Source organism: Choloepus didactylus, chromosome 8, assembly GCF_015220235.1.
Source record: "Choloepus didactylus isolate mChoDid1 chromosome 8, mChoDid1.pri, whole genome shotgun sequence".
Classification (NCBI taxonomy): Eukaryota; Metazoa; Chordata; class Mammalia; order Pilosa; family Megalonychidae; genus Choloepus; species Choloepus didactylus.
The window spans coordinates 14,610,503-14,637,318 of NC_051314.1; the positions used below are offsets into that span (position 1 = coordinate 14,610,503).

General features: G+C 57.2%; 1 protein-coding gene across 4 annotated transcripts; it reads right to left on the reverse strand.

Annotated features, from left to right (window-relative positions):
- On the reverse strand, positions 1-25,062 carry SYNGR1 (synaptogyrin 1). Of its 4 annotated transcripts, none has more exons than XM_037845600.1 (4): positions 24,901-25,062; positions 8,290-8,527; positions 6,934-7,157; positions 1-1,788 (listed from the first exon to the last, which is right to left on the reverse strand). In XM_037845600.1, exons 1-4 carry the CDS (start codon positions 24,997-24,999, stop codon positions 1,567-1,569), a joined length of 783 nt encoding a protein of 260 aa, XP_037701528.1. In that variant the 5' UTR covers positions 25,000-25,062; the 3' UTR covers positions 1-1,566. The 4 variants fall into 4 exon arrangements, with proteins under 4 accessions (XP_037701528.1, XP_037701529.1, XP_037701531.1 ...); XM_037845601.1 differs by having other exon boundaries at positions 6,934-7,079; positions 24,901-25,059; XM_037845603.1 differs by lacking the exon at positions 1-1,788 and adding an exon at positions 4,870-5,618 and having other exon boundaries at positions 6,934-7,079; positions 24,901-25,059.
- Positions 25,063-26,816: the final 1,754 nt, after the last annotated feature.

A 26,816-nucleotide genomic window follows, 5' to 3' on the forward strand; every position in this document is an offset into this window, starting at 1 on the left:
TTCTCCTGCCCACCTCACCCCAGGTCTGACCACCCTGCTCCCTCCTGCCTCCCTGCCTAAGGCTCGGCCAGGAGCCCACCTTGTGCAAGAATCACTCGCTGCAACCCTGCAGAGGGGACTACTGCCTCTTCAGGGCCCTGCAGTCTCTTTCCATTCTTAGGGACACCTCCTGTCCTCTCCCCTATGGTCTGTGGCCTCCCAGGAGCCTATGGTGCACCAGGGGCTCTCACCGTGCCACCCGGGGGCCCTGCGGCAGCAGCGTGCACGTGGCCACGGAGGAACCCACACCAGAGGATTCCAAAGCCCTGGTCCTCTCTGATCTGCCTCCCACAAGGCAGAAGGCAGGGGAAGGAACTTCTGTGGCCATGGCTGCCCCAGATCCCGACCCCCGGGCTGCCCTCAAATGAAGGAAGAGACGACACAGTGTCCCAGATCAGGGTCTGTTTCCTGGGAGGCCACAAGGGCAGGGAATGCGGGCACCTGCTGGGTGGCTGAGGCCAAGAAACTTAAGACAGCAAGCCCAGCCCTGCCACTCGCTCGCTGTGACCTTGGGCCGGTCCCTTCCTCCTCCTGGGCCTCCTCGCCCACCCAGCCCCTAGGCAAGCACTTAGTGCACCCAGCCTAGATGAGGGACAGTGCCTAGTCCTTTGGGAGGTTACAAAGGGGGTTGCCCGAGCTCCCCGGAATATGTGCAGGAAAATGAGTGAGCAGGGCCAGCCCTCTCGGCTCTTCCAACCTCAGGAGGGAGGCCAAGGGCCAAGGGAGGGGTCCCGGGCATGAGGGGAGGGGGGCCTGGAGGCAGGGCTGCCCCAGCTGGGGCAGAACAGTCCCTTGCCCCGCAGCAGAATCAGGGTGTCTCCCAGGGCAGAGGTCCCCAAGGCCCCCCAGAATGACAGTAGCACTGAGTGGCAGAGCCCCGGGGCCAGGGAGGACGGGGAGAGGCCGGAGCTCTGCAGCCAGGGGCCTGAGCTCGGACTCTCCTCCATCACTGGCTGCCCGTGCGACTCCGGGCCAGCGACCTTGGCCTCTCCAGGCCTCAGTTTCCTCTCCCATAAGACGGGACAGCCCCGACTGCCCTAGCAGGACTGCTGTGGAAATTGAGAGGGTGCTGGGAGGGGTGCGTGACAGGCCCAGGTGTCCCATGGGTATTCACACTCACCCTATGGCTGAGTCACTCCTGCAGCCCAACCTTCCCAGCATTACCCCCACCTGCCTTTCCTTCCAACAGGGCTTCTTCCTCCCCATCCCAGCTTTCACTTTTCCGGGGCCCACCGCTGCCTCTTTCACCACCTGGGCCGAGAGCTCAATGAATGCTCGATGGCACAATAAAAGCAAACAGCCCTCACCACCCTGAGGCCCCTCCTGGACACGCGCCCTCCGACACACTTGCACACACACCTAGACAACCCCCAACACCTTACTGCCCGCACCCTGCTCCAAGCCACCCTGGGCCTCGGTGGGACGGCCCGGTGGCTGGTGAGGCTGGGCCGGGCAGCCGGGGCAGCAGCAGGGGTGGGGTGGGGTGGGCAGGGCGGGGGCAGGCGGGCGGCGGGCGGTCACTGTGGCTCAGTAGCCCTGTGACTGGTAGCCCTGGGGCTCGGCGGCGAAGGTGTTGGCCGGCTGCTGGTAGGTGCTGCCAATGCCGGCAGGGTCCGGCCCGGCGCTGGGCTCCACGTAGGGGGTGTAAGGCATGCTGGAGTCCTGGCTGGGGTCCATGTAGTCCTGGGAGAAGAGGGCCGAGTCGGCGCCAATCTGGTACCGCTGGAAGGCCAGCACGGCCTGGCCCGCCTGGGGAGGGCGGCCGACGGGGACGAGGACAGGCGGGAGGGGGCAGTTAGGGGAGAGACAGACAAAAGCACTGGGTTAGTGGAGGTTAGTTCACAGAACACGGGCAACACAGGATTAAAGATCCTCCAAGCCCCAAAGATGAAGCCAAAGCTGGACCATGGGGAAGGGAGGCTGCCAGGGCAGCCACCCCTCAAGGGGCACAGAACCACCACATCATCCAGCCGGAAAGAACCACCGAAGTCACCCACCCCATGTCCCCCAATCCCAGAGTCACTCTGGGCAACCAAAAATTCTAGTCTCCACCATGGAGTGTTAAAATGGCCCAGATCCCTCTCTCTCTAGCTAAGTCAACTTGGCAGGTGAAATTGCCCTCCCCGTGTGGGATCTGACACCCAGGGGAGTGAATCTCCCTGGCAATGTGGAATATGACTCCTGGGTAGGAATGTAGACCTGGCATCGTGGGATGGAGAACATCTTCTTGACCAAAAGGGGGATGTGAAAGGAAATGAAATGTTTCAGTGGCAAAGAGATTCCAAAAGGAGCCGAGAGGTCACTCTGGTGGGCACTCTTATGCACAATATAGACAACCTTTTTTAGGTTCCAGTGAATTGGAGTAGCTAGCAGTAAATACCTGAAACTATCAAACTACAACCCAGAACCCTTGAATCTTGAAGATGATTGTATAAAAACGTAGCTTATGAGGGGTGACAATGTGATTGGGAAAGCCATGTGGACCACACTCCCCTTTGTCCAGTGTATGGATGGATGAGTAGAAAAATGGGGGCAAAAAAAAAAGCACCCAGTGTTCTTTTTTACTTTAATTGTTCTTTTTCACTTTGATTTTTATTCTTATTACTTTTGTGTGTGTGGTAATGAAAATGTTCAAAAATTAATTTTGGTGATGGACGCACAACTATATGGTGGTACTGTGAACAATTGATTGTACGCTTTGTATGACTGCATAGTATGTGAATAAATCTCAATAAAATTGAATTATTAAACATAAAATAAAATAAAATAAAATAAAATAAAATGGCCCAGAGGCCCACAGCATCCATCCTTTGCAAATTGTGTTCTTAGGGGTGAGATGTGCAATGGGAGTTTTTTGCTGGGACAGAAAGTCATTTCTGTCTCTCTTGCAACTAGGCATGGCCATGTGACTAAGTTCTGGCTGGTGGGGCACCCTATGTTCTTTCTCCCATCTTCTGATGTGATGCCTGGAACACGGATGTGATGGTTGGAGCTCTAGTTGCCATACCGAGCCATGGGGACACAGGCCAAATTTTCAGTATAGATGGCCTAGGACACTGAGGGCTTCTGGACCCACCTTGCCAGTCCTGGGCTGCCTCCCCAGACCTGGACTTCACGTGAGCCAGTTATTTGGGATTTCCGTTACCTGTGGCCAAACCTAATCCTAACCGAAACACTTGGTCAAACAAGTTTGAGTTAGAGTGAGACAGGTTTCAGAATCACAGGATTTATCAGAGCCTTGGCTATTTAAAGTATGCTGAGAATCCCCAAGAGGAAAACTACAGCAAGCAATATTAGCCAACCTTATCTGACTACGGATGCCCTTTTTTCATGGAATCCAGTTTGGGAAAGACTTGTCCATAGCATAATTAGAACCTTCTTTCTCAATAAAAGAAATTACACTGGTATTAAGGACAATAAAACCAACACACTGAGCTAGAGAGTAAATCACCATCATCAATAAGAATCATTTAAAAAATAAATAAGGCAGCTTATGGGCTGATGCTGCCAGCCTTCCCAGAAAATTTTCCAGTTCAAGGCAATCTGCCTGTGATGGAAAAGTGCTAATGCTCTACTCACCCCTGATTTGGAGTTGGGGAAACTGAGTTCTGGAGAAGGGCAGGGCCATGGCAGAGTCAGTGCCTGAGCCTAAAGTTGAGCTCAGGGTCCTGCCCCTTCCCAGCTAGGACCCTCCCCACCTGCCTCCATTTGATCAACTCTCTGACAAGGCACTGAGTCAACCAGGAACCGAAAAGGGTCACCTGATGAAGTGCTAGGGGGCAAAGTACGCTTGGCCTTTTATTCCAGAAAGTTCTAGAAGTCCAGTGATTATGCATTCACTTCTGATTTTTGCTGATTTAAGAAACCTCTGAGGGGCAGCCCTTCCTGGGAAGTGGCTGTTTAAAGCCAAGTGTTGGGGCCTGGGAAAGCAGACCAGGGCTAAAGAAGTCGGGCTGTGGGAAATTAGGTGTGGTCCTCTTGGATTTTTCCACTATGCTGGACCTGGGTGCTGGGGGCTCAGCTGCATGAGCCTCGAGAAGCAGGGGAGACAGAGAGCACCGCTGGGGCAGGGGCCAGGCCTTAAGCACCAGGACAGGCCTGGCCTTAAGCACCCCTGTGCTCTTGGTAAGCCTGCAGGAGCACAGGGGGAATGACTGAATGAATCCCTGAGAGAAAGGTCTACAGGCTTGGCTGTTCCAAAGTTCACTGGCTTCGCTGTCCAGGCCATGCATGGGGGCTGAGGGCTGGACCAGGTGACCTCTGTGACCCTTTCCTGGAGAGGCCTCTGGCTTCGGACACCTGGTACCGTCTCTGTAGTCATTCCTCTCCTCTGACCCTGCCAAGTCAAGGCCTGCCTTGGATAACCAGCTCAAAAGGCCCCTAGGCAGGATCAAAGGAAGGGTACGGGTCCCGCTGGGCTGGGGTACAAAAGGGAAGCTCAGATCCCAGGGACCTGGTGGGACACCTGGCCCTGCCTCCTGCAGAGCAGTTACACTTTCTGGAGCATCTCCACCATGCGGCAAGCAGTCTGCACTTGTATGTCTCCAGTGCTGGGAAGCTCACTACCTATGTGCTCAGTCCCCCAATGAGCCTGACTTGCTCTGGGAGCCTGTTTCTGCGCCACTACCTCCTCAACTCCTGAGGATGGTGGAGGGACAGGTCAGTTCCTGCCCAAGCAGCTGAGACCCCAAGGAGGGAACCTGTATAGAACAGGGGCCAAAGTCCTTCGGAAGAAAAAGGATTTACCCATGAGAATCATCCCCAATGTACAGCTTATGGAGGTGCCCCTGATTTCCTGCAGAGAATGAATGAATGAACGAACAAGTAAGCGAATGAACAAAAGAGCTTACATTTATTGAGCATCCCTGGGCTAAGCCCCGTGCTGGCCTTTTTTCACCCTCACAACAGTCCCGAGAGGTGGGTACCGTTATCACCCCTCCTGCAGGGAAGTGGACTGAAGCTCAGAGAGGTGCAAGGGTTTGCCCAGGGTCACACAGCACATGAAAGCAGAGCTGGGCCAGGAGCCTTCTAGCATCCTAGGCCAGGCCTCCTGAGGCAGCCAGTCTCCCTGGGGACAGTGAAGATCTCCTTCATGACACCCCTGGGGCACATCACACTGTGTCCACGGCTTAGCACCTTGGCCCATCGACCCCCCCCTGGCAGCCCATTTTGGGGGAGATTTGGGTGTGTCTGTCTCCCCTTGCCCAGCTGTGGGTTCCTGGGGCCAGGGACCACCCCCCTGATTTCATCACCAGGCACAAAACAGCTGCTCAATAAATGTTTACTGAATGAATGATCACACGAAGAATAGACAAAGGAGGCCACAAATAAATGGGTTTAAGTGGTGAGTCTTAACTGGCTGCTCAAGCCAGCCTTCCACCGCCCTCAGGCCCCAACATCCGGGCCGCTCCACCTGGGCACTAGGCTGCCCCTCAGCCTCGCCCCCAGGCAAGAGACAGGGCTCCCTGCATCTGCAGTCTGCACGCCTACGGCTGTGCCGAGTCAGGGAACAGCGTGCTGTACTCCTCCTGGAAGGTAAGGTCCTTGAATCTCCGCACGGCCAGGGCTGCGCTCAAGCTCTGCCAGGAGAGAGCAGGGTGAGGCCGGCAGAAGAGTGGGGGGGGGGGGGGCAGGGAGGCGGCATCGTGGGTGGGCTGGGCACCTGCCAGTCAGGTCCTTTGGACCCACCCCTGGAAATCCAGGTGTCCAATCACCTACTACATACTCTTCTGTGAGCCCTGCCCCCATTCAGGGCCTGCGGCTCCCAAACTCCTGCCTGCAGGAGCCCCTTTCTGGGGCAGGGGGCCTTGTCTGGATAGAGATTCCCTGGGGGCCCCTCGAGGACACCAAGGCCTAGAGTGACCAGGGCTGGTCTACTGGGGGCCAACCCATGGGTCTCCCCCTCCAAACTCTAGCTCTCAGTGTTGTATTGGGGATGGGATATCCCAGGAGAAAACGGATATCCAGAGACTTTCTAAAAGAGAAAGAAAGTCACCCCAGGGCAGGCCCAGGAGGGTGGGGGGACAGGGAGGGCTGGCTGTTCTTTGGCTTTGCAGGAGGGGCTGGGCTGGCTGCCTGTCTGCAGCTGCAGAAGGCTGGCTGCCTTGAGGAGGGGCTGGGGCAGAGGAAGGGAGAGCCCTTGGGATGGGGACAAGGAGCTGACGGGACCCCAGATTTCTGCAGGAAGGAGAGCTAGAGAGAGAGGCAGAAATTAATCTGAGACGACCTAGGACCAGTGAGAAAGTGGGGCCAGCCTTTGCTGTCGAGCTGATGGGCCCTCGAGACCACCAGGTTCCCGAGTCTGCAGAGGGTGGCTTTTGGCCTGGCAGGCCTAGACACAGGCTCTCTTTCACCCACACAATATATACAGATTTTCAACTTGAATCAATTGCCCACATGATTTCACCTAAAAACTCAGATGTCCGGCTTTTCTGAAAAACTGGAAGATCTGGCCTCAGTGGGCCCCATTCCTGCTTGACAACAGGAAGTGAGCAGAGGCCGCCTTTTGGGGATGGGGCACGTATGTGCCACCCAGCGCTCTCTCGACCTGCCTGGCCTGTGGGCAGCATGAGACACCCCCACTCCCATATACCAAATCCAGTCTCCTTATTTTACAGATGGGAAGACAGAGGCCTGGAAAATTCAGGGCAGCCTCAGGATGTGAGCCAGGTCTCCTGACCCCCAGGCCTGTCTCCTTCCAGCCGTGGATCCTTGAAGTCTCCCCCTCCTGTCCAGGCCTCAGCTTTCTCATCTGTAAAGGGGGCGGGGAAGGGCTGTCCTGTGCCATAGCGCGGGTCTGCCATCACCCCGGGCTGTCCTGGCCATGCTGAAGGGCTGCCGGGGCAGGGGGCTTGGCCGGGGCGGCGACGGGGCGAGGTGGGCGGCCATACTCACCCAGGTGAAGACGGAGAAGAAGGAGAAGGCGATGGCGGCCCGGGCAGCGTCCGTCCCCTCGCTCAGCGGGTTGTCCTCGGGCTTGGAGACCTGCCACTGGTTGGCCAGGTAGCAGAAGCCCACGAACCAGAGGAAGGCCCAGAAGGCTGGGGGCGCCCGCCAGGCCAGGCAGAGCGGGCAGAGAACGGGGAGACCGAGGAACAGGGAGGTGTTCAGGAGCAGGGCTCCCATGTTCCCCAATCCCCAAAGAGAGGCAAAGGGGCAGAGGGGAGCAAAGGGAAGGGGAAGGCGAGAACAGAGATTGGTCAGATGCAGAAGAGGAGGGAGACCACGTGGGGAGAAGGACAGGGAGGAGGACAGGGAGGGAGGGCCAGGGCCAGGCACAGGGAGAGCCAAGAGAAGGAGGGAGGGAGAGACGGAGAGAAAAGCCAGTCAACTCAGGCTGCCACTCCTCTAACCCACAGCGGATTCCCAGCTAACTCCCTGCCTTGGGTCCCGCGGTCCACCCCTGGGCCTGCAGCTCACTGGGAAGGTGCCTCCTCCCCTACTAAAGTACCACGAGAATTGAGGGAAGAGGAAGATGAGGGTGGGGAAAGGGTGGCAGCTGAACTGGGCAGGCCTGAGGCTTGTCTTCTCCTGCACATGCAATCTCATGAAGCCCCTGAGGTTACACCAAGAGCCCTGTGGCAACGAGATCTTCTGTGGGTCTGGGGTCTACCCAGATGGGACTAGAGCTGCTCAGGGTAAAGTGTGCATGTGCCAAGGGGGTGGGTAGTGAGAGCCCAGCCCACCTCCCCAAGGTGCTGCTGGGGAACCCTGGGCCTCCGTGGAACACAGGTTGAGAACCATGAATTTAGTCCTTGTTCCTTCTGGCTGCAGGGGCCCCAGACTTCACTGCCTGTGGTCAGATTGGCTCATCCTGGGAGCCCAGGCCTGGATGTGGGGGGAGATCCCAGCCCGGAAGCCTGAGTCCCCCGTCTCAGGCCAGCGAGGTGGAGGCCTGGGTTCTATTTCCGGACCACAAGTCCCCACCAATCAGATTCCCGAAGCTTGGGGGGGTCACAGGATAGGGCAAGTCATGTCAGCCCCCCAGTTACAGGCTCTGACTCCCCCAGTCTGGCTGGGGAGGGAAAGAGGGAGACCGCTCTCGGTGCTAGGAGCTTGCCCAGTTCTCAGGGGACCCCCAGGATGGTGGCCCCCGAAACAAGAGAAGCCTCCTCCGGACCCTGCACACATGCAGGCCCACCTGGTGCTCCTTGCCCCTCTGTGAGCTGTGGGCTGCCGTGGGGTCTCCCTTCACCTGCCTCACAGGTGTGAGCTAGGGCTGACCGCAGAGGGGGCGCCTGCGGGGCTCACCTGAGACGCCGATGTCGGACAGGACGGCTTTCTTGCGGTCTTTGACGCTGCTGATCTGTGGGAAGTACACGTCCAAGGCCAGGTAGAGCAGGCAGGTGAGGAAGGCCAGCACGCCCACAGCCACACCGTAGCTGCAGGCGTTGGGGTTGCGGTTGTAGATGCAGAACTCCTTGCCCTCCGAGGGGCTGTTGAGGTAGCCCTCGTTCACGATGGAGCCAAACACCACGATGGAGAACACCTGGGAGGTGGGGGGCGGCCAGCGTGAGCCCGGCAGGGCCCCACCCAGTGCCAGACCCCTCCGTCTGCACCTGCCCCTTCACCCAAAACGGCCACAAGGCCCGGGTGGCAAACATTTCAGCAGGGAGGCCCAGAGAGGGGCGGCGACTGGCTTTGGGACACAGAGCGCAGGTGGGGTCACACACTTCTTCCCTCAGAGCACGGAGGTGGGCACGCCCCCCACCAGCCAAGTTCAGAGGGTCTACCTGCCACAGGCACCACTCCCGAGGGGCTGGGCCTGACCCCAAGGTTCCCCGGGGCTGGACCCGGCCTCCCAGAACTCCCCCCACCCCAGGCTGACGCCTCCAGGCGCTGGCGCAGGCCCAGCCCCATCTTGCGCTCCCCTCCCCTCCCCAGAGCTGTGGGCCATTTGGGGTCCCGGTTCCCCCTTCCATGTTGCCTGGGTTCCCCAGGCTCCAGAAATGAATGAAAAACCAACACCAGCCACAACCCTGCCAGATTCAGGGCACTCAGGCCTGGCTCCGAGGGTGCCGCGCATCGCCTCATTTAACCCTCTCAGCACTCCCTCGTGATGTGCAATGTGCTGCTTCTTCGGGGAACAGGCAGCCCCCAGCTGGCCCCAGCAACCCCTCCTCCTGTGCCCATGCCCTGGGGGGCCCCCTTCCCCTTGAGGGGGGCTGGACCTGGAGACTCCCTCCTAACAAACAGAACGGGCCAGGGATGGGCTGGTGTTTCTGAGACCAGCTTCCAGAAAGACCAGCATCCGGCTTGCTGGCCCTCCTTTGCCCTCGGCCACTGGCTCGGCCCGAAGGAAGCCAGCTGCAACGCCGGGAGCTGTCCTCTGGAGGGGCCCCGCGGCAAGGACCCAGTCAGCAGGGCGCCGAGCCCTCGGCCTGATGGCCAGCTGGGAACTGAGTCCTGAGCTTGGAAGTGGCCCCAGCCTCCGAGACCGTGGAGCCAGCCAGCACCTTGGTGGCCGCCTTGTGGGGGGCCTCGAAATAGTGGCACCCAGATTCCCAACACACAAACACGGAGGTAATAAATGTTTATTGCTTCAAGCCACTACCTCTGGGGGGTAATTTGTTACCCAGCAGTTGGTGACAAATACATTCACTGCCACTGGTACTTTGTCCGTGAGGGGCGGCGGGGCAGGTGTTGGTCAGTGAGCTCAGAGCCAGACAGCTAGCAGGCAGCACCGCTGGGCCCCCGCCCTGGGGCCTGGCTCTAAAGTTCCTGCCTTCTCCTCATGCCTCTTGCCTCCCCTGAAACCGTGTGAGGACGAGAAGGCTCAGACTGACGGACATACACCCAAGATGACAGTGCTCCGAAAGCAGCTGTGGTTAGCCTGAGGGGGAGCAGAGGGCATTTTTATTATCCATTTCCCACTTCTCCGTATTTTCCAATTTCTCCACAATAAGAGATGATAATTTCCATATGAGCCAGACACATTTTCTCCCATGGCTAACAACCGGGATGGGCAGTGACTTCAGCCTGGGTGTGGGGGGAAATGAGAAGCACTACTAGTAATATTTTTATCCTGTCTTTTAAAATTTTCTATTCTTTGCATGTCTTGTAGAAAGTACAGGAGAGAGTGCAGTAAATACATACAAACACACACACACAATAAATAAATCTACATTTAACGGGACAATTGGCTCACATTTCTTTCCTGAAAGATGTGCAGGATGAAAAGTTCGGAGACCACTGGCTCGGGGCACTGTGTTAAGAATTCTGAGGCTGCGTCCTGGTCCAGCTCACTGCCATGGGCACAGAGGGGGCAGTGGTGGCTCATGAGCCACACGATTGCCAATTCTGATTTGGGAGCGCACGCATGACACAATCCTTCAGACACAAGCTCTGTCACAGGCTCTGCATCCTCCCAATCACCCACGAAACAGAGAGGGCATTCGAGCTATCCCCAGCTGGCAGTAGGAAAGCTGCAGCACAGAAAGAGGTGACCCTGCTGTTAGCAGAAAGGCCTAAACTTGAACCCAGGTCTCCTGAGTCCCAGTTCTGTGCTCTTTTCCACTCTACTGAGCTGACTTCCAGCCCCAAGAGGTGGGCCCTAAAGAAGGGGTGGCATTTCCAGGGACCTGAGACAGAGGAAGCAAGGGTGCCCGGCAGAGGGACGAGCAGGGTCACAGACAAGAAAGCACTGGCCTGTCTGGGGATCGGGCAGCGTGCCTGGAGACCCGAGCTTGGTGCTCGGAGACAGGAGGGGGCGGCAACAGGAAATCCTGACTTCACAGCAATTGTCAAAGGGGCTCCTGAGCTCCCAGCATGGCCCAGACAAGCAGGCAGACCTGGGCACTGGGAGACGAAGGTGGTTCTGACAGCCAGGCTGTACGGGACCTGCACTGCCAACGCCCGGGCCACATTCCCACAGTCCCTTGGACCTGTTCACCGTGACAAGACCAAGGTTTCGACTAGAAAACCGCCAGGTTGGGAACGGAGGCTGGCCCAGCCCTGGACGTAGTGATGTCCCCAACCAGCAGAGTGGAAATGCCTCCTGGTTAGACAGAGAGAGACCTGGACACTGAGGGGTCACACGGACCTGTTGCCTTCAAATCCCAGCCCGGTGCTCACTGTTGTGTGGCCTTGGGGAAGTGACTTGACCTCTCTGAGCCTCAATGTGGTTCTCTGTAAAATCACCCTTCTGCAGAGGACTGAGGGAAGGATGGCACGCAAGTGCCCGGAGCAGAACGGTGCAGAGTGGAAGCTAAGGCAGGCGTAATTTCCTTCTCTGGAGGCCCCTGGGAAAGAAAGACCACCAGGGAGGGCTCTCTCAGCAACAATTCCTGGCAGATACATGCTCCCTGAGGGCTGGAAGAGACACCACAAGAGAGGACCTCCTTCCAAAACAGAAAAAAAGGGGCTCTTCAAAGGCTGGGAGGAGGCTGGTGAGGGAGGGAAAGCAGCAGACAGAAGTCTGGCCTCAGGGACAGCAAAGGAGGAAGCAAACACCTGGCCTCGGGAGAGAAGCTGGCAGTCCTTGGAGAGGCTGGGAGGAAAGTGCCAGAGAAGGCGTGTTTCCCAGGAGGGTGAGGAGCAGGATCAAAACATCCTCGGAGGAGCCCGGGGGACCCAGGGCAGAGGGAGGAGGAGGCTCTGGTCCAGCTCCTGGCCACCTGCCCTCGGCCCTCAGGCCCCAGCCCCCAGGCCCTGCTCTCCACCCCGCCTCTCCAGCCAACCCAGGCCTTGTCACAGGTCGAAGGTTTCCCAGCACCCAACACTGAATGCCAACCGGGACCAACGAGACCCCGCTGCTGGGGAGCTGACTGTTGGGAGGGGCAGAATGAGGGGGACGAGGGCCTGGGCTCTGGGTCAGACTACCTGGGCCAGCCAAATACTAGCTCGGCCATTGGCCAGCTGAGTGACCTTGGACAAGTGACTTAACCTCTCTGAGCCGCCATTCCTCATCTGTAACGTGGGGGGAATGACAGCACCTAAACCACCAGTGCACTGTGAGGAGTGAATGAGGCAGGCAGTAGGCGCCCCAACATGTGAGACTGACATTCAACAAGTGAAACAGATCAATAAGGCAACGACAAACCATGGTGAAGGCCGGGAGGGGGTCAGGGAACGAGGGAGTTCTGAGCTGGGACGAGAAGGAGCAGCCATGCCAAGATCCGGGGGGAAGCGTGTTTCAGGCAGAGGAACGGAAAGTGCAAAGGCCGAAGGTGGGAACGGTTTTTGCATGGTGGGGACAGAAAGGTGAGCGGCTGGCAGTGAGCAAGGGGCCCGGGGCTGGAGAGATGCCTGGGAGAGGAGAGGGGAGGGCGGCAGGAGGGGGCTGGGCCCACGCGGGGGTCCAGCGCTCAGCAGCCTCGATGATGGGCGGTTACAGACGCACCTGAACTTGTTGTGTCCCTGCAGGCTGCCGGCTGGATCGGCGTGGCGTGGCCTCACCCGGACCAGGTCAGATATTTTACAGAACGTGACAGAGGGAGAAACTGAGGCTCGAGGAAGGAACATTGCAAAGGACACATGGCCAGTTCCTGGCAGTCTCCCGAAGCCAGGATCTCTACGCACAGTTGGTGTATAGTGTCTCCATTTAGCTGCCATCTCCCCACCCCGAGTGGAGCCCTCAGACAGCAGGGGATGGGCCTCAGATGTCCACTCCTCAGCCTCACATAGCGTGTGGTGGGAGCACAGGGGACCCCTGAAGACCCACTGTGTGCGCTGGCTGAAACAGGGGCTCTGAACCCCATGGCATCAAGGCTTTTACTCCCATATGACGGCTGAGAAACCGAGGACCTAGCCCGGGTCACGCTGTGGGTGAGGGGTGGTGTCAGAACACAAACCCAAGCCTCTCTGGCTCCAAAGACGGTGCTCTGTACCCAGTGGTCTTCCGGGGTGACAGGGACAGCAGGGGACACACAGCAGGTGCAAGGAGCAACCCAAGAACCAGAAATTAGACCAGAGTGAAGTTCGACACGCTGCAGGAAACTCATCCCACAAGTGGATCTGCTGCGCAGGCCCCAGAGGCCTGGAAATGGGCAAGGACGGAGGGTGGCCGCGGCAGGCGCAGGGAAAATGGCCTCTAGCCTTCAAGCAAAGAGCCACGCTGAGGTAAGCAGGCACAGCCACCTTGTTTCTCCGGCCTCTTTAGAACCCAATCTTTGGTCTTTTAAAAAAAAGATGTCAGGTGGCACTTGGTGTCGATCTATGTCAAACTCAGAAAAAAAAAATCAGGAGAAATCTCAGACCTCCAGGGTCTCGGGTGACTGGATTCAGAGGCTCCCGGGAGCAGAGCGCCCCCCTCACTCCCCACAGCCATCCCGAAGGGCCTGGGTTGGCCCAGCCACAAGGCTGCTTGGTGCCCATAATTACTTTTCCATTAATAATAATAAAAAAACTTATTGAGCCGACACCCAAATAACATAAAATTAACCCTTTTAAGGTGAACAATTTGGTGTCATACAGTCCATTCCCAATGTTGTGCAACTGCCACTTCTATCTAGTTCCAAAACATTTCCCTCACTCAAAAGTAAAACCCTGTACCCCCTGCAATGGTTTGAAGCTGTATATAACCCAAAAAAGATCATGTTCTTAAAACTAATACGTTCCTATGAGGTGTAGACCTATTGTGGGTGGGACCTTCTGATTAGACTACTTCAGTTGAGGAGTTGCCCCAAGTTGGGTCTTAATCCTTTTACTGGAGTCCTTTATAAGAGATGAAATTAAGAGAAGCTCCTAGAGAAAAAGGCTGGGAGAAGCTACGAGAGAACCCACAGAATCTAGAGAGGAAGCCACCGGAACCAGAAGCTGAAAGCAACTAAACCCAGGAGAGAAGGACCAGCGGGCGCCGGCCACGTGCCTTCCCACGTGACAGAGGCGTCCCAGCTCGCCGGCAGCCAGTCTTCAAGGAGAAAGCATCGTCTGTTGATGCCTTGATTTGGACATTTTCACGGCCTCAGAACTGTAAGCTTGTAAGTTAATACATCCCGTTTGTTAAAAAAAGCCAACCCATTTTGGCAACTTTAGAAATTTCTCCCATCCCTCCCGCCCCCCGGCACCTGGCAACCACCAAGCTGCTTTCTGTGTCTATGGATTTATCTATTCTGGGCATTTCATATAAACGGAATCATACAATACGTGACCTTTTGTGTCTGGCTTCTTTCACTTAGCAGAATGTTCTGGAGGTTCATCCGCCTTGTGCGTGCATCAGAGCTTCACTCCTCTTTATGGCTGACGACTAAGTATTCCACTGTATATATAGAGCACTTTCCGCTTACCCATCCATTCACCTGTTGAGAGACACTTGGCTGCTTCTACCTTCTGGCCCTCATGAAAAACGCTGCTACGAATGCTGATGTACAAGCAGCTGTCTGAGTTCCCGTTTCTGTTTCTTTGGGGATATTTCTAGGAGCAGAATCGCAGGGTCATATGGTAATTCTATGTTTAACTTTTCTGAGGAGCTGCCAGACTGTTTTCCACAGCAGCTGAACCATCTTATTCACGAGGGTTCAATTTGTCCACATCCTCTGATGCCCCATAATTTTGCACCTACTGTTTCCACCTCCCAGAATACCCTTCCCTGCCTTTTTATCTTTCAAATAGAAGCAAACTTTCACCCCTCAACACACTGCCTGGCTGCCGTGACCCAAGGGTGCCTTCTGGGACGCCCTCCCCAGTCGCTCCCCCACGGTGACCCCGGCACCTGCTTCTGTTGGGACTTCTTTGTGTCTCCCAGACGAGACCATAAGCCCTGGGAGGCGAAAGCCAGCACACAGCATCCCCGGGGCCTGCACAGACAGAAGGCACCGGACATACACAGCGGCCCTCCTGGCTGTGGAGGACTGATAGGGGACCCCGGTGTGCACGTGTTCTTAGTCTTGGTGCATGTGCTGGTGGGTGTAAAGAGGGTCATGTGAAGATGTTAACTCAGCTACGGGTGGCCCAACTGAATCAGGCTGGCCTTTAATCTGAGGACTGGAGTCCTTCATAATCAGAAGGAGAGAGAGACACAGGAAACAGAAGTCACCGGGATCCATGGAGAAAGTAGACACCACCGTGTGCACTGCCACGTGTCAGAAAATCCAAGGACCAAGGACGCTGGCGGCCAGCCCCAGACACCACCGTCTTTGGGAAGAAAGCATTGCCTTGCCAACGCCTCGATTTTGGACTTCTCCTGGCTCAAAACCATGAGCCAATAAATTCCTGTTGTTTAAGCCAACCCATCGCATGAAACTACAACACTCACCAAACACTGGAGGAAAAAGAAATCTAAAAAACTCCCTGCAAAGCAGGCTTATTCATCCCTGTTTCAGACAAGGAACCTGAGGCTCAGAGACCCGTTCTGGCCGGCCCCCAGCAGGGTCGCAGGACATGGGATGTGGCCAGGGGCCCGCTGCAAAGCAAGGGGTGCAGGGGGCTTCGGGGAGAGCTGAGCCTAGCCCCGCCCAAGCCAGAGCCCCTGCTCCTCCAGCTGTTCTCCCGGGAACTGCTCACAGGTCTGAGTGAAACTCTTTCAGGCACGTGCTGAGTCTTCCCCAGGAGAAGACATCTGGAGGGTCGGGCCTCCTGCCTCCCAGCTCCCAAACGCACCGTCCACTCCACCATGGGTAAGGGCAGTTGCTCCCCAGCCGGGCAGCTGGGAGGGGTCCCTGGTCCCTGCCTGTGCCTGCAGGGAGCCAGCCTGCCTGCTCCCCACTCTCCACTCCTCTCTCCAGCCTCCTCGCCTCCTCCAAGCTGGCTCCACGCAGCAGCCCGAAGAAGTCCACCATCCCCAAGTCTCACCAGTCCCAACTCTGGCTGCAGCTGCGGATCCACCTCCTAGGACAGCTCCGGGGACCTCCTGTTCAGGCCACTGCCCCCGCCTCCAACCTCTTGAGGCCTCCCTGGTGCCCCTGAGTGGCTGCTCACCCCGCCCAGTGGCTCAGCCCAGAGCCTGGGTTCATCCTGACTCCTGTCTTCTGCTTACTTCCTCCATCTGATATGGCAACTTGCTTCGATCTCCTCGAAATAACTCTCAAATCACTCCACGTTGCCCACCCAGGTCCAGGCCACCAACAGCTCACCGGGCAATGAGCAATCTCCTAAATGGTACTTGTGTGTCCACTCCCAACCCCACACTCTGTCCCCTGAACAGCCCCCAGAATGACCCCTTTAAACCCGAGTCCGATTGTGTCACTCCCCTGCCTGAAACCCTCGATGGCTGCTCCCCACCACGTCCCCCAGGGCTGCCTTCCCCTCTCAGACTCTCCTCTCTCCCTCCAGAGCTCACTCCTGCCTCAGGGTCTTTGCATGGTTGCCCCCACAGCCTGGCGTGCAGTTTCCCTGATCGTCCCAAACGACACCTCCTCCAAGAAGCCCTCCAGACCAGACTCCTGGGGCTAAAGTATTCTCCTCCCCCACTCACTCAGCAGCCCAACACCCCACTTTATTCTCTTTATAACATCATTATGTACAATGTTTCCTATTTATTGGTCCAGTTGCTGGGTCTCTCTCTCTCCCCAGGCCTAGAGGAAGGGTCAAGAAAAGCTTCAGGGTCATGTGATGATTGATAGTGGCTGAAGCCAACGCGGGGGCACGTGATGGGAGCTGGGGCAGCCGCTCATTTCCTGAAAAGGAGCTTGGAGGACAGGGCAAGGTGGGGTAGGGGGCTCCCAGGGGCCCTCTGCTCCTCCCTGCCCGGTACCCACCCCCCCACCCCCGTGTGGCAGCCTTGGAAGTGGCCTGCTGGGGATTAGGCCCTAATCTTCCCGTGAGGTGTCCCAGCACCTTCTCAGTGGTGGGGGTGGGGAGCGCGCACTGCTGGGGGGACCTAGGCGAGCAGATTCACCTTGCTGAGATGCTGGGACTCTGCCCATGTGACCTGAAGGCTCCCTGTTCTCTCCAGGGACTGTCCCCGTCTTCGTCACTCTGGGGGGTCCTGGAGCCTCATGATAAATGGGGACACCGCAGCCTGGAGAGGGGTCTCTTGACTGGCTGCAGGGTCAGTGGCAGAGGTGGCTGGATTCCCAGGCTCCACAGCTGTCCACCCGCAGATCTGCCCAAGCCCTCAGGTCCAGCGAGGGGCCTCACTTACCCCTTGCAGCCCATGAGGCAGGCATTGCTAACCAAATCTACAGGTGGGGAAACTGAGGCTCTGTGAGGTCTCTCAGCTGGTGAGAAGGGCAGCGTCAGCAACCCAGTTCTGTCTGCTCTTCCACTCCTCGAAGCCCCCATCTGCCCTGCCGGTCCCCACAGGCCTGACATTCACTGTTTTCTCTCCCTCTGTGGAAATCCCAGGACCTCAGAGAGATAACCTGGTCCCAGGCCCTGCCTCACCTTCCAGAGAAGAAGAAAGACACCACAGGGGAAAAGCTCCTGGTTTTGAGAGTTCTGATAGCCAATCTCACAGAGCACAAGGGAAACAGGGAAGCGAGAGCTTGGGGGCAATCCAGGAAGGTTTCACAGGGGAGGTGATATTTGAGTTGGGCCTTGAAGGCTGGGGAGAGCTGAATAGGGACAGTGGGTGGAAGGAGGGCAGAGCAGAGCAGCTCACCACCCTGTTCATCCTCATGGGGAGTCCTTACTAGAGGCCGGGTACTGTCCTCAACCTGGGGACACGGCTGATGCAACGGCTGCGGTCCCTGCCCAGCCACTCACCATGGCTCGGTCACACCCCAGGGCCTCTGCCCAGCTGTTCCTTCTGCCTGGGGTTCCTTCCTCCTTCGCTGCCTGGCTGGCTCCATCCCTCCCACCTCTGTCACCTCCTCATTCCTGAGCCCGAGTTAAGAGGTCCCTCCTCTGTGGGGTCTCGTGCTCACAAGACCTGGTACCACAGATATCATGCAAAATTTCCCATCCTAACCATCCTGCAGTACCAACATGAATATTAAACTGAAGATGGCAAGTACCCTGTTGTTTGGATTCAATAGGAGGCCATCCACATGCCCTCACTCCCTGAGAAAGGCTACTGGGAGACAGATTCGGAAAATAAGAATTGGCCATGAGATCTGGCAACCCGATGGCCTTCGTGGCAGGAGGGAGAGACGGCAGGGAAAGCCTGATGGGGGCATGTGGGAGAGAACAGAGAAGAAAAATCAGATTCAGTGAACAAGACAGCTCTCCTGCAGGAGCAGGGAGATGGGTCAAGGGAAGATTTTCTTAAGATGGGGGAAGGACGGCACCTTCGTGAGCTGCGGGGAAAGCACCAGGAGAGAGGGCACCAGTGGGGGTGCAGGATTGGAGTCCTCAGCAGTTGAGGGGGCGGGAGGGGGGCAGGATGGGAGGGCGAACCGAGGAGGTGGGGGCGGCGGTGGGGAGGCCGAGGGGTGCACCTGACCGGAGCTGGGGTTTTGCCAGGTGAGTGGACGCCGAGGGAGGGCTGGGGCTGGGGGCACTGGAGATGAGGGGCCAGGGAATCCAGGCCGCAGAGGGTGAGGGCTGGGCACAGGGATGGGGGGAAGCAAAGGCTCAGAGGTCCGGAGAGCAAAAGATGGCTGGGATCAGGCCGGCGAGGAAGGAGTGGGTGAGAAAGGCAGGGAGGGGGCCAGCCTGCCGGACCCCTGCATGGAGGATGATGGCATGCATGCACACGGCAATGGGAAACCGCCAGGCCCAGGCCTGACCCAGACAGGAGCGCCAAGGCAGGCGAGGACAAGACTGGGAGAAGGGAAGCTGAGAGGCCAGGTGGAAGGAAGGTCATTGAAGCAGGCACTAAAATGACCAGGAATCGAGGCAGGAGTGGTGACCAAGAGAGGAGGTGCCGAGCCAGGGCCTGGCATCTTCCAGGAATAGGGGCAGTGACCGGGGCCAGCCTGGATTGGAGGGAAGGGGCTGGCACGGGGCTGGCACAGGGCTGGCGTGGGATTCAATGCTGGGAAGAATGGTCTGGAAGCAGGCCCTGAGGAGCCTGCAGCACCCTGCCCTACCTCCAGCTCTGGCCGGAGGGAAGGGTACGAGGGAAAACAGCCTCCACGGGGAGGGCTGCCGGGAAGGCCAGGTTTCTGTGCAACTTACAAAGAAGTGACAGGGACGTTCAGAGGAGGCTGAGGACCAGGGACCCGGGCCGTGCCCTCTTGCCTGATGGATCTTGAGGACTCTGAGGAGCCCTGGCTGTCAAATGACCGTGTTCTAACCTGAGGGCTGTCCCTGCCAAACGGCCCCTGAGGGATACCTGGCCTGTCACCCCATGTCTTGCTCCCCAGTAGGGCTGAGGGCAGCTGAGCAAAGCCCCACACCAGCCAACCCCAAAAAGCAGGGGCACACTCTGCTCTGCTCTCAGGCAGGCTCCCACGCAGCTCTGGGGGAGGGGGTGGTCCTTGACTTCTTTAGCGACTGGCCAGCCCACTGCGAGCAGGAAGGGGTTCTGTGAGGCTGCAAGGTGGGAACTACCCACCTGATCTGACTGCCCCTTGTCCACTGACAGATGGGGAAGCTGAGGCCCAGAGGGACTGGTTTCCCGCTTAAGTCACGCAGCAAGCCGGGGCGGAGTGGGGTGTAGAACTCGGCCCCAGGTTTTCCGAGCCCTGGGCGCTCCCAGCACCCGCTCTGCCTGTCACCCAACCTGGACAGCTGGTCCTTCCAGCCCGGGTGCCGCACGTGGCTCCCTGCACCTGCCCTGCCATCTGCCTCGCCCTGTCCTCCTTCCTGCCCCCAGGCTCAGGCATGACAGCTCTGCTCAGGTCAGGTGGGACCTCCCACGTCCTGGGGACCACCTGGGGCAGGGGCCGCGCTCCACCCGGCCACGGGCTGATCCCAGCAACGCTGGGCTTCTCGGCTCAAGTGGGGATAACAAGATCCACTTTGAACTTGCTGCCACCACCATGGGCCCTTTACAAGTTACGTCACAACCTACTTTTTCACAAACCTTTGCATCCTCCCCAAACCTGGGCTCTTCAATCTCATTCAACTTAGGTTTAGCGAGATTGGGATTTTGCAAGGTCCCACACTTGAGGCCAAACCCCAGGCTCTCTCAGGCTCCTGAAGCCCCCAGGCTGTCCTGGACATGAGGAAATGCCCGAGACACGTGGCAGAAACCTATGAGCCAACATCTCCTGAAGGCCTGCTGGGTGCCTGGCCCCGTCCGAGACCTGCAGGCAGGCAGAGAGGAGAGGAGGATTCCAAGGCTATAAGCCAGAAATGCCCAACGAGGACCCCAGACCACCTCCCCGTAGATGTGACGGGCCTGCCTGGTGCTGGGAGAGGACAGGCTGCCCGTGGCCGCCCACCTCCTGCCAGGATGCCTGCATCTGAGCCCTCACCAAGCCAACCCTCCTCACAGCAGCCACGGGGAGCTTCCAAAACACGCCTCTTTCCAGCTTACAACCCTTTTGTGGCTCTCCACGGTGGGTCTCTCCCCTCTCCAACTCACCAGTCGGTCATCCAGGGCCCTTGCTGGGCTGCCCCACCTGTCCCTGGTCCCGGCACACCCACTCACACCCCTCAGGCCTCTGATATCTGCACATGCTCCTTCCATCTGGTAGCCTCCTCCCCCTTCTTTATCAGAACCCAGCTCAGGATCCCCTCCCCCTGGAAGCCCTCCAGGGTCCTGGATTTCCTCCTAGGACAGTTCCGAGCCTCCTAAACGGTGGCTACCAGCTCAATTCTGACCTCCTCGTTGGACTGAGAGTGTCTGTGGGTGGGACTCAGGGCCTGGCACTGAGCAGGGACTTGGTATTTGTGGAAGGAATGAATGACTGCATGTTGGAGCTGGCCAGAGGCCCTCTGTCTCCCCCCGGACCCCCGTCACCCAGTACGGTGGCGATGGCTCAGAGGTGGCCATCTGTTGTGAGGGGAGCAGGAGGAATCTTGTCTTGAAGCTGCTGCCTTGGCAAAGCAAGCTCAGCTCGTTCACTTGGGATGACTTGGGGAAGGGGGCTGATAAAGACGGGGTTTAAAACTACCCCCTTCCAAGCTACCCATTGGTGCCACTGCAACCCAGCCAAGGAAGCCACAGGGGATCTACTGAACATGGGGCCCTGCAGACTGGGTTCAAATTGCAGGTGATGGTCCCAAGCCTTGAGCGAGAAGCAGACAAGTCGCTTTTCCAGGCTAAGCTTTAGCTTTGACATCCGTAAAAGCAGAGGAAAGATACAGCCAAAGAGCCCTTAGAGCTCAACCCTGAATACGGAAACACTTCAATGTTTTATTTTGCCAAGACAGAGCATTAAAAGAAAACAACCTCCCGTCTGCGAGCACCAATATTCTTTCCCCACAGGTCATATCAGCTCCCCAAAAGCAAGATATAAATGCCAAATAAAAGGTGGGCCTATATATTAACGCAATCAAGCTCATTGCTGTAATCCATGTTTCCCATCTGCCTCCAGAACAAAGAAATGAGTCATGACAGGCTGCAGTCACAGACCAGCAACTGGGAACCTCTGACCCAGCCCAGCCTCCTCATTCAGATGGGAAACCTGAGGCATGGGGGACACTTGTCCAAGGGCATAGTTAGTGCCTGGGGCAGCTGGGAGTGCCTCAACCTGGCTGACCCCCAATCCGGGTCAGAAGGCCACAGCTTGGAGCTTGTCCTGGACATCTCGACTCAGCCTTCCTCGGCCCAGGGCAGGGGGGGCTACAGCGGAACCCACCAGAGGGCTCACCGGTCCCTCCCCACCTTAACCAACATTGTAAATTTCTGCTTGTGAAAAATCACACTGCCAGGTCTGGCTCAGCCCAGCCCAGGGCAGGGGCAGAGAGGAACTGAGACTGTCCGAGTCTAGAGACGGGCCGGTGGGGAGTTAAGGCTTAAATTGTACCGAGTTTTTATTTCAACTGATGAAAAGCTTTGGTGATGGATGGTGGTGATGGCACCACAACATTGTGAATGCAATTAACAGCACTGAACTATATATTTGAATGTGGTAATGAGGGGAAATTTTAGGTTGCATTTATGTTACTACAATAAAAATTAAAAAGAAAAAAGAAAATACCCTAGGACTGTACAACACAAACTCTAATGTAAACTGTCAACTATAGTTAATAGTATAATTATCAAAATGTTCTCATGAATTGTAACAAATGTACCATACTAATGCCAGGTGTTAATAATAGGGTGGTATATGGAAATTCTATATTTTATGTATGATTTCTCTATAAATCTACAATTTCTCTGAGACAGAGAGGGAGATATGGGCAGGGTTCCGGGGAGACCCTCTGCCCCAAATCAGTGCTGGGCTCCCTCTGGGCCCTGGGGGGCAGAGCTCAGGGGCTCAAGATGCTCGGATTCCAGGGTGGATCCAGATTTAGGGAGGCCTAGAAGCTTACACAGTTTGGGGGCCTTCTTCAGGAAAAAAAAAAAAAAATATATATATATATATATATATTTGCAAATTTTACAAATCATAAGCCCTGTGCACATGTTGCTAGGGCTTTGGAGGGAGCCTGGGTAGGGTGACAGGTGGCCCCAGGCTGGGGGTTCCCCAGGTCATGGGACTCAGGCTTCATTAGCTCCACAGTGAATCCTGATGCCTTCCAGACCTTGCGGTGTGCAGAGGCAGCACAAGGGCCCAGAGCAGGTTGCTGACCACATCCACTGCCTGCCCCTGGCTGACCTGAAACAGCTCAGTGCACCACATATTTACAGAAAAGCCCGGAAGCTGGCCTGGCTCCATAGTAACAGCAGCCCTTGCCAAGCAGAGGGATCACACGTGACTTTTATATTTTCCAATAACCAGCAGGTATGACTTTTATAATCAGAAAAACAACCCGTGTGTTTTTTAAAGGTTTCCATCGGCTTGTGTGGGCTGCCTCTGCTCATACCAAGGTGGAGAGGCCCTGTCTCCAGGTGAGCGGTGCGGGGGGGCCTGGAGCAGGGCTGGCCCAGGTGACCCTCAGGACCTTTCCAATCCTGAAAGTCCAGGATTCTGCACTCTTCCCTCCCTCAGGGAAAGACAGGAAAACTTGGGTTCGAATCCTCCGTCTGCCACTTACAAGCTCACTCTGCCCCTCTGAGCTTCAGTTTGCCTGGAGTGTGAAACACTGTGGGGAGAGCCATCTGGGTTAACAGCTGTGGGTGCCCCTGGCACGCAGTGGCTGCTCCACCGAGTTCCCTCTCCCACCCCAAGGCTCATGTATATAAACCCCCAGCGACGTCCAGGCCCAATTCTGCGCCGCCTTCTCCGAGAAGCTGCTCTGATTTCCACAGCCGGGGACCCCTCTCCTCACCCTCTGCCTGCCCTGCACACTTCTGCCCTGAGCTGCCATTACTGGAGGTACCTGGTGCACTCCCCAGTGACCTGGGGGCTCCCCCAGCACAAGGGCTGCCTCTGAGTCACACCACCTTCCCCTCGAGGTCCAGCAGACTCAAGGCAGCCATCAGCAAAAGTGACCCAGGCAGACAAAACGCCCAGGACCCCCTCACAAAGGCCCAGGGGCTGGGAAAGGTGGGCACACAGCCGGCCCACTTGATCAGGCAGGGGTCCCCCAGGGCTCCCACCTTTGCCAAGGGCCTGTCAGGTGTCTGGGGAGTCAGAGACTGGCACAGATGAATGAATTCAGTGCCAACAAACCGTCACGGATGTCCGGACGCTGAAACCAACAGAAGGGGGCTTCCCAGCACTCAAAGAGCTCCCCATCTGCTGGGCACTGGGAAGGAAGGGGTTTCAACATGGTCACCCTTCCTGTGCCACCAGGAGGGAGGTTGAACGTTTTTAGACAAAGAAAAGATAGCTTCCTTCCTCTCTGGGAGGCCAAAGATGAATACTGTTTGCCCCACCACCCCAAACCCCAACATGGCTCTGAATACCAGGAAGGAGGGGTGTCTGTCTGCCCAGAGGTCACCGCTGGCCTTGGGCATAGTCCCCTGGGGTCTCTGACAGAGCCCCTGACCCCAGCAGCCCCCAGTCCAACCTGCTCTCGTCTGGGCCCACTAGGAAGGGCCCCAGGCCTGTGGATGCAAGGCTGTCTGGTGAGGGTGTCTGGGGGACAGAGGCCGGCCAATCCCAGGGAGCCCCAGGCACCCCCTCCCCAGACCCTCCTGGTCTTCTCTCCCTGGGGTGCTGCCCAGGCCATCTGAGTCCCTCCAGCCCTGCTCACTGTCTCTGCCCCAACCCTCCCAACTCTGGGCCTGAAGAGGGACCCCACTGGGTACTGGGGCCCCTGTCCCCCACCAGGCTGGAGGAGACCCAGACGACTCTCTGCTCTTCACCGGGGTGGGGAAGACACCTTTCCCCAGACCCTCCCTCCTCCACCCAGGTGACCAGGTGTATGCTGAAGGGGGTAGGGATTCATGGATTCATGAAATCAGAGCGGCAGGGGCCTCCAGGAAGCTCCTCTCACCCTCTCTACAAATCGGGAAACTGAGGCGTAAGAAGACAGGGAACACTCCCCTCCTTGGAAATTATTCCTCATCTCCCCTGAACATTTCTTGGGTGGTTCCCAGCCCAAGGTCACGCCGCGAAGGAAAGCAGCTCCGAGGTGGAACCCAGGTATCCGGCTTCCGACGCGTCGCTCCACACCTTCCCGGCCAAGCAGGAAAAACCTGGTTCCCTGGCCTCTCCTCCCCGAACGCCCACAGCGGGAGCGGCGAACCCCACCCCACCCCACCCCCCGCAAGACAATCCACGCACTGATCCACACCCCAAAAATGCCAGTTGAAACCCGGGCTCCCTCCCCGCGGTCGCGGGTCCGCCCGGGATGACGCGCGCAACGCGAGCCGCGAGCTGTATAGGCGCGGCCTGGAGGTCACGGCGATGAGAGGGGGCGCACAACGGGGGGCGCTGGGAGGCCAGGGCTCGGGGAGCTGGAACGGGACCCCCGCCCCGGCCTGGGAAAGGAGAGAAGGGCGAAAGGGCGCCGGCGGCCTCGGCAGGACGGCGCCCCTACCCGCTACCGCGCCCGACAGGTGACCGCTGGGGTCCGAGTCCGAACGGACCCTGGCCCGCGCCCCCACCCCACCCCGGGCCCGGCCCCGGCCCCGGCCCCCCGGCCGGTCCTTACCCAAGACACGACGCGCAGGAGCGTGTGCGGCTGCCGGACCAGGGTGTGGGGGTCGAAAGCGCCCCCGGCTTTGCCCGCTCCGTACGCACCCCCTTCCATCGTGGCTGCACCCGCGCGGCGCCCCCCGCTCGGCGCGCGCCGCCGGCCCGTGCGCGTGCGCGGCGCCCCCGCCCCCTCCCCGGCTGCCGCGGCTGGCGCTGTCCGGGGCTCCCGCGAGGGGGCGTCGCGCGGGGCGCGGGCGCAGGCGCGGGGCTGGGCCGCGCGCGCTCTCGTTCGCGGGGACGCGTGTGCTGCGGGCCGGGGCGGAGGGCGTGCGCGTCGCCGGCGCGGTGACCTCTTTGCAAAGTCGGGGGCGGGGAGGCGTTGGGCAGCAGATGCGGGACGCGTGCGGGTTTCCCCGGGCGGCCCTCCCAGCGCCCGTCTACGCGGCCGCCCTGCCCCTCATCGCAGCTCCTCCGAGCCCTCGGCCCAGGCCGCAACGGTCTTCGTCATTTGTGTGCGTGTTTCCTGCCGCTCTGTCTCCCCCCAAATACAACCAGAGGCCTGGGGCCGCGTGTGTCCCCCTCATCGGGTGCCTGACACACAGTACGTGCTGCGTGATTATTTCTTGAATGAATGAAAGAATGAATGAAACACCAATGAACAACCCTTCTCAGGGGTAATTATTTGCAATTGTCTCCCCTGCTAGTGTGTGGGCTCCTGAGCCCAGGTTTTGTCTGTCTTGTTCACTGCTGTATCCAAGGGCCTGGCATACAGCAGGTGCTCAATAAATAGACCACCTTGATGGTGAATGTCTGGAAATGGATAGAGGTGGTGGTAGCACATTATTGTGAATGTAATTAACAGCGCTGAATCGTGTGTGACTGTGGTCAAAAAGGGAAGTTTAGGGTTGTGTATGTCAGTAGAAGGAAAGCCAGAGGATGTGTCACGTGTGACACAGTGAACCCTATTGTGTACAATGAAGGTGGTTAATAGTACAAATATAGGAATGTTCTTCCATGAACTAGAACAAATGTACAGCACTATTACAAGATGTTAATAATGGGGTGGTATATGGGAAAAAATACACCTTATGCAAACTATAGTTAGTAGAAGTATAATATTCTTCCATCAGTTGTAACAAAGGTACCAGACCAGTGCTAAGTGCCAATAATAGGGGGATGTTAGGGATATGGGGTTTTTCTTTTTGGAGCAATGAAAAGGTTCTAAAATTGATTGTAGTGACAAAAGCACAACTCTGTGATTATACTGAGAGCCATTGATTGAACACATTGGATGGGTTGTATGGTGTGTGAATAAAACTGCTATGACAAATAAAATAAATAAATAGACCACGATTCTCATCACGTATCACAGCCCGGACCAGAGCTCCAGGTTTCAGGGAAACTGAGGCTGAGTGGAGACATGCTCACTGCCGTGGGAAGTGCCAGCTTCCAGACCGAGCTCCTCTGATGATCTCATGGCCTCTCTCCATGCCTCTGTCTTCCTTCATTGGCTTCAGGAGCAGGTTGGACGAAGATATCCACAGAGGCTTTGCTGCTGGGTGTCCTGTGATTCTGGGATGGCAGGAGACCAGATCTGTGCAGAGAAAATGTGGAGTGGGCATGAGGGCACCTCTTAGAAACATGTGAGTAAATGTTCCTCTGAAGTTCAATCTACTGAGCGTTCACTCTGTGCCAGACCCCGGGCTAATAGCTTTACATATGTTACCACATTTCATATGGCAACTTTATAAGGAGGCCACTATGGTTATATAAAACTTCCAGAAGAAAACATAAGAGAAAATCTGTGTAACTTTGGGTTACGCAAGGATTTCCAAGATACAACACCAAAAGTATGATCCATAAAAGAAAAAAAAATCAATAAACTGGTCTCCATCAAAATTAAGAACTTCTGCTCTTCTAAAGACACTGTGA

What these genes read in the sequence shown, in the direction of transcription:
- SYNGR1 (XM_037845600.1), bottom strand. Translation starts at nt 24,999, where the DNA reads ATGGAAGGGGGTGCGTACGGAGCGGGCAAAGCCGGGGGCGCTTTCGAC. An exon ending in GTCCGACATCGGCGTCTCAG is followed by an intron (nt 7,158 to 8,289) that starts GTGAGCCCCGCA and finishes GGAACATGGGAG; the next exon opens with CCCTGCTCCTGAACACCTCC. An exon ending in TCTTCTCCGTCTTCACCTGG is followed by an intron (nt 1,789 to 6,933) that starts GTGAGTATGGCC and finishes CGCCCTCCCCAG; the next exon opens with GCGGGCCAGGCCGTGCTGGC.